The sequence below is a fragment of the Drosophila suzukii genome, chromosome 2L (assembly GCF_043229965.1).
Source record: "Drosophila suzukii chromosome 2L, CBGP_Dsuzu_IsoJpt1.0, whole genome shotgun sequence".
NCBI lineage: Eukaryota > Metazoa > Arthropoda > Insecta > Diptera > Drosophilidae > Drosophila > Drosophila suzukii.
In genome coordinates, this window is record NC_092080.1 from 18,112,907 (window position 1) to 18,120,105 (window position 7,199).

The 7,199-nt window shown below is 38.9% G+C and overlaps 1 protein-coding gene across 1 annotated transcript; it reads left to right on the forward strand.

Annotated features, from left to right (window-relative positions):
- The first annotated feature begins 4,844 nt into the window (after nt 1–4,844).
- Or30a (Odorant receptor 30a) lies at nt 4,845–6,372 on the forward strand. The gene is made up of 7 exons (XM_017078755.3): nt 4,845–5,222; nt 5,277–5,415; nt 5,468–5,738; nt 5,787–5,886; nt 5,945–6,046; nt 6,101–6,208; nt 6,271–6,372. Exons 1-7 carry the CDS (start codon nt 4,911–4,913, stop codon nt 6,370–6,372), a joined length of 1,134 nt encoding a protein of 377 aa, XP_016934244.3. The 5' UTR covers nt 4,845–4,910.
- Nucleotides 6,373–7,199: the final 827 nt, after the last annotated feature.

Consider the following 7,199-nt stretch of genomic DNA (forward strand, 5'->3'; position numbering starts at 1 on the left):
TGCATACACATGTGGGCGTTGTTTTTGGGTGTCGAGTTGAGCTGATTTGATGGCTAGCCATCTGCATTAATGACTGCCCATGAAGAGTCTGCTCCGCCATCTCACCGCTGTGCCAAATTAAATGCATAATTACTTGGTAATTGGATTTGTGGTCGGCTCAACTGGCTGTGCAAAATTTTCTAATTAAAATGTTTAGTGGCAGCAGGTCGCCGCCTCACGATCGTCCCTTCATTCGTTCCAATATTCAAGTCTGCAAAGAGGTCCTCGATTGCCACTTGATGGCGCCAAAGCCTCAGGCACGTTCTCCACTTGGGGTTCCCCGCCAAGTAGCTCAAGTCCCGCCCGCTGTGAGGGGAACGAACTGGAGTTACCTGGGCTACCAGGGTGTTTCTGGTGCGGCATGATGTTGAACAACTCTCTACAAACAAAATACTATTAATAATGATAAAGTAAGCCAATTAACAATATTAAAATGTTCAATGAAGATAGTTAAGTTAAACTTACCTCGTAAAAAAAATTACAAAGTGAGAATTTAATTTCAAAATTTAAATAAATATAGGAAAAGGCTTATATTTAGGGTTACCTACAATTAAATAATCATTTTTTGGGACTGGTGTTTGACAATACTCTATAGGCAAACTTCTTATTAACAATATTAAAATTGTTATACATAAAAACTAAGAAAAAGTTATAAACATATTTTATATTTTAATGACTTAATTGCTTTCACACAAAAAACCATTGGGACAAATAGACCAATATAATATTTAATTGGGCCCAACCCATCGAATTGTCAATTTGGAGAATGAAATAGTTGCTCTAACAACAACAAAATTTAAAGTACTTTTTATGGTAATTTTACTATTTATTATTAACCAAAGCGCAAAATCACATCCCAGGTTTGAACATTTGTTAATCTTTTTTTAATAGTTACGTAACTAAGCGTGTTGGTCAATTTTAATCAATACCCAATGAAATTTATAATTTGTAACTGATTTTCATAAATTTGTATATACTTACATTTCACGATGGTTATATTAAAGGTAAGCCAACTTAAACAAAAGTAATTTAAGAATCAACATTTTTTAGGTATTGTACATAAAAATCAAATAAAATCGGGTGAACTCTTCCCTGATTTTAGGGTATTGTTTCCCCCAATATATTGTGTTATTTTCAGGTATTTCTCTTATCTCGGAAGCAGTGGCCTTGTTCGGCTCCCTGGGAGTTTTGGAGGCACAGCCGCTCTAAATAAGTAATAAACACCTTGACTGGGCCTCCTCCTGCACGTTTCGGAGTAATAAATTTCTATTTTCCTGTTGTTGCTCCGGTTTGTAGTGGCTGCGGGTGGTAAAAACGGGGGGAGAGATGGTAAATCGGGCAGGCAGGATGGAAGCAATCACAGCCGGGTGCATAGTTTGGCGGCTTTTAAAATTTTCATAAGGAGCGCCGGCGTCGCATTCGTAATACAACGAAATTTATTGCATACACTCAGGCGGCATTGCCTGCTTACTTATTCATATGAAATTGCCTGATTACCGTTGGCCAAATCGTTTTGCCCGGCACAAAGTTCTACAGCACTGTATTGGTACGTGTTTGAATTATATGCCGGTCATGCTGTGAATCGGGATTTGGATTCGGAATTGGGGAGACTCGGACCCAGACCCCCTATATTACACCGTAATGCGCCTGTTTGTATGGCAATTGCTGCTCGGGGCCGAATTTTTTATGAACTGTCCGGGTCATGACTTTTATGATTTGTAAGTCCATGGGTCCATGGAGCTTTCGGTAAGTGCGTACTCACATGTGTGTGTTTTCAGTCACAAAACTCATTCAATTAAGCAAAATGATGAAATGACAATGCGGTAAATGGAGGGTAGAACATAGAGGGTGGTAAATCTACAAAACATAAGAAATGGAATGGAAGAATGATGTTGGCTTTTCATAAAATAAGATAAATACGAATAATTTAAAATTAAATTCCTAACTATTTCAATATTTAAGTAAATGCATTTCCAAAAAGTTAAAAAAAAACCCTTCAGCCTTCCCGTTTTTATTCCCACGATTTTTCCTCTATTTTTACACACAGCAAATCATGAACCAAATGGATTTCCCCTGTCCCTCGCAAACACTTGAGGCTCTATCAATATTTTGGTTTGGATGAAAATCTCCACTGGGCTTAAAAAAGCGAAAACACACAAAGTGCGAAAGCCTTGAGGACTAGCACGTGCTCAAAATCTCAGCAGGAAAAGCACACACCCAACTTGCTATAAACACCTTTGCCGAGCACTAAAATATAACTTAATCCTAACGAAATTGATATGAAATTTTACAGACACACGGGGCGTATGAGTAACAAACAAACACACACTGTCGCCCGACGACATGAAAGTTCTGCGCGGTAGAAATTTAAATTCCACTCATGAGGTGTGAAAATGTTTGTTGTACTATGGCTTGTAAAAGTTTTTCTGGTCTCCCTTTCATGTTGACTGTTTTTCCCCGTTATCCATTTCTGTTTTCCCTCAATTTTGCTAATTTGTTGACACTTCTTGCTGCTGTATCAACTTTGATGTTTGCTTTGATAATTTTAGATTGAAAAAGTTTCGTCAGCAGCAAGATTTTTCAAAAAAGCAGAGGAAATTCAATGAAAATTCTGTACGGAAAGCCAAGTGACTAAGAGCATAGATAGATAGGACTTGGATTCTGTTTAAGCCACTTTCGAGGGAAGAACTTAGACTAATTACCCACATGGAAAACTGTATCAACCTTGTTCCACATTTTTCGCCCACTGCCGCTTCCTTTGTATCTTGTGAGGACAGAACAAAAAGGAAACGCATCTCTTGAGGCTGCCAAGCCACGCCTCTTAGCATACTTGACAATTACTTTCAGCTACCCATCCTCCCTCATTTTCAGTGTATTTTATCTCACTCAATTTCTCGCCTCCTGGCTGCTTAATTTTTACACTTGCCGCCTCCAAATGACATCCCCTGAGGTATATATGGGGGAAAAAGTGGCTACAAACAATGCCGAGAAAAAGAAAAGTGGCACAAACTTTCCTCTTGCCCTGCCTTGAGGGTTGCTTTTCCGCCACGGCCACGTGAAAGGCATAAAAATGGCTTGAACAGAATTTAATAAAAGCGAATTTCCATTTATTAAATTCTCCGGTTCATCGTCGCGTCTAATTTAGTCCTGTCCCAAAACTTTTGCAGGTTTTTGCGTGGCAACCAAGGCAAATGTTTATCTTGGCGCAATTCATAAAGCAAACCCCAAGAAATGCAAATATCTGTAGTTGGTCTGGCAAACATACACACACAAAACCCAAGGAAAACCCAAGGCGTCTTAACCGCAACTAAACAAGTAATTTTGCGCACATTTCACTTGTCATATGACACGTATTTTCCCCTGCTTTCCTTTTTTTTGGGCCCTGTCTGGAAGCGATTTTCCTACTTAGCAGCTAGGAAAAGTTGCAAGCTCGTTGCATTTTCCCAAGCCCCGACGGCAGCTCCTCATAACGCGTGTTAAGTGCTTCCCCGACGTAGATACAAGATACAAGATACAGGAGCTGCAAGTTCAACTGTTTCGTCCTTTTTGCTTGTTAGTTTCCGCTTTCGCAAAAAGGTGCGCCCTGCAGCATGTTTTCCTCGAATTCCACTATTTTTGCCGTTTTCAGGAAACACTTAAAGCATATCGGATAATATTAAGATATTTTCACGAGCTAGTAAAAGAAATTTTCAGACATTGTCTTTATGCCTTTTACAGTTGCCTCTGTTAATGGCCACGTTCAGCCAATTATAATTTTAATTGGCCGACGTAAAAGCTAACTGCCAAATACTTTGCGCCATCGTAAGAAATATCTCTCTTTAAGCCCCGGAAACTTTTCGCAGTGCAGCTTTCGAAGCACCGACTAACTAAGTTTCATATTAAGACAGCTGCCAGACTGAAAAACGAGGGGAGAGGTGGTCACATACATCATAAAGCAAATCAAGCGTAAGTAACACCTTGATATAAAGCCAAAGTGACGGCGAAACTGGAGGATAAACAGGGCGTATACGCAATTTATTTCTCTCAACTAAGAATGTAATTAAGGTCCGGCTTTCCTTATTTTCTATAATAACTTGTTTGATTGATAACATATTTTCTCTGCTTTGTCCACACAAACATATTTCCAATTGCAACTTAATTAAGATTCTCTATCTTGGAAATAAAAGAAATTCCTTTACTCCAATCGCAATTTAATGACAAATGATTCAGTTCTCTTGCTGTTTATATGGTCATAAATATTAGGGGGAGTTCAAAGTTCAAAGAAGTCGAGGGTCTGCAACTTGTAATTGGCACACAGATTGGGATTGTCGAACATGTGTAGTGGGTTTAGTCGACCCTCCTTGGGTTCTAATGAAAAAGGTTGCTCTTTGAACGCCTTTTGTTTGCTTGAGGTTTTTCGGGCCTTTTGTGGGTTCCTTCAGCTGGGAACTAGACAAATTGCCAGCGATTAAGATTTTTTATCAGACTGCTGAGGGTCGGCCATGAAAAATGAAGATGTTGAAGTTGCTTCTCTGGTTAAATGAAGTTAAGTAGTCGAAGGAGCCATAAATAAAGTAAGCCTCTTAAAGTTAGCCCTACTTTGAGTCCCACAAAATTTAAAGACCTATAGTGTCGAAAAATTTAAAATCTACTTCAAGGATTTCACCCTTGAAATCCAATTGTATCCTTTACACCTCTAATAACAGCCTTTAGCGGGATAATTAACACATTTGCCCACCCACAATCGCAACGTCAACCCATTAATTAAGTGCTAATTATGATGACATCACGACAAGTCAAACCAATCCCACCCCTAATCACTGGGATACCTATAAAACGAAGACGGCATTAGGTGCATAATTCACACCTCTGTGGATATTGTCACTGGCAGGATGAAATTGAAATCGATGGATACCGTGGAAATGCCCATTTTCGGGAACACCCTTAAGCTAATGAAGTTCTGGTCATATCTCTTCGTTCACAATTGGCGTCGATATGTCGCCATGACTCCTTATATAGTTATCAACTGTACTCAGTATGTGGATATATATCTGAGCACCGAATCCTTGGATTTCATTATCCGGAATGTATATTTGGCTGTTCTGTTTACCAACACAGTGGTTAGAGGTGTGTTGTTGTGCGTGCAACGATTTAGTTATGAACGGTTCATAAATATGGTGAAAAACTGTTATATCGAATTGTTGGTAAGTATTTAGAAATATTTTTAAAATTCGGTTATATATTTAGAGATTTTTTAGGAATCAGATGATCCTTTTATATTACTTTTGGTGGAGAAGACCACACGTCAATCGGTTTTTATAGGAAGGGTAAACTTGCTTATGGGCTGTTGCACTTGCATTGGCTTTGTTACCTATCCCCTTTTTGGATCAGAAAGAGGTAAGTAGAAAGGTTTCCTAAAACGACCCAATTTTATTTTCCTTAATTACAGTTTTACCATATGGCATGTATTTGCCCACAATTGATGAGTACAAATACATTTCACCCTACTATGAAATTTTCTTTGTTATCCAAGGCATTATGGCCCCTATGGGATGTTGCATGTACATTCCTTATACAAATATGGTAGTGACCTTTACCCTTTTTGCCATACTCATGTGTAAAGTTCTGCAGCATAAGTTAAGAAGCCTAGAAAAACTGAAGGATTGTCAAGTTCGCGGCGAAATTATATGGTGTATAAAATATCAATTGAAATTGGCAGGGTAAGTCCCTAAAATCTTTTAAATTACACTTTGAAAACTTTTTTACAGACTAGTGGACTCTATGAATGCCTTGAATACCCATCTACATTTGGTGGAGTTCCTCTGCTTTGGGGCCATGTTGTGTGTTCTTCTATTCTCGCTGCTTATTGTAAGTAATCTAGATTTATTAATAATTATTGTTATTGGTTTCTAACCCTACCAAACAGGCTCAAACCATTGCCCAAACGGTCATAGTTATCGCTTATATGGTTATGATATTTGCCAACAGTGTGGTCCTCTACTACGTGGCCAATGAACTATACTTCCAAGTAAGAAGTCTTTATATTCTTTTTATATTGCTTGTAAATTTCAATCCCCCCCAGAGCTTCGATATTGCCATCGCTGCCTATGAGAGCAACTGGATGGACTTTGATGTGGACACACAAAAGACTTTGAAGTTTCTCATAATGCGTTCACAAAAGCCTTTGGCGGTGAGGTCCTACAGACAGTTACTCGTTTATGTCTTCGTCGTTAAGCATTATTTCCTCTTCAGATCCTGGTGGGTGGCACCTATCCCATGAACCTGAAAATGTTGCAGTCCCTGCTAAATGCCATTTACTCGTTCTTCACCCTTTTGCGCCGCTTTTACGGTTAAGGAACATTCGCTTACAAGGTTATCCCACATCCTTTGGCAGCCTTGAAGAAACGAACAATTGCCACAATTGATTGCATTTAAACAGCAAATGTCCTCCACTAAGGATATTGTGTGCAGTGGTGGAAAATGCGGTGCAATTGGATTGTTGCAAATGCATTCGAGGCAAGTGCAACACGTCTCCGAAATATTCCAAAGGAGCGGACCAACGAAATAAACTATAATAAAATTGCTTCTGTGGCTCCTTTGTTGCCCTTTCGGCCACATCTTCGAATGGCAGTTGACCACCAGGGCTGTTGGCTCTTTGTTATGCCCGGCACGTGCCATTCAGATAACTTCTATTTAAGCAAATATAAATCTAAAGTGTGCTAAATTAGATTAAAATGTTCTCGTAAAATAAACGTTGTCCAGTCTGCCGCCAGCTGATACAGGGTTTCCAGGACCAAGGAAAGAAGCCACCTCTATTGTCTACGACATTGCTTACAAATTCCCGCTACGAGTGCCAAGTGAGCCAAATTGTTAATTAATGCTGGAAATTGGAAACTCGGTTGTTTATCCCCAAAGAGGTCATTGTATAGGAGAGTTGGGGAAAAAGCTTTTATTGCTTCATTTTCTGAAGGAGAATTGGGTTTCTCAAAGTAAGGTAATTCAAAGTTATTGATTCAATTTGCTAGAAAAATAAAATGAAAATCGCAGGTTTAAATATGTGCTGCTAAATAAGGAAGTCCTTTGATTTCAAAGGTATTTTAATCCGCTTAATATTATGCATTGTCCTCTTTTCATAGTTGACATATTGGGGTGAGCAGTGAATAAAAGTATTTAATCTAAAG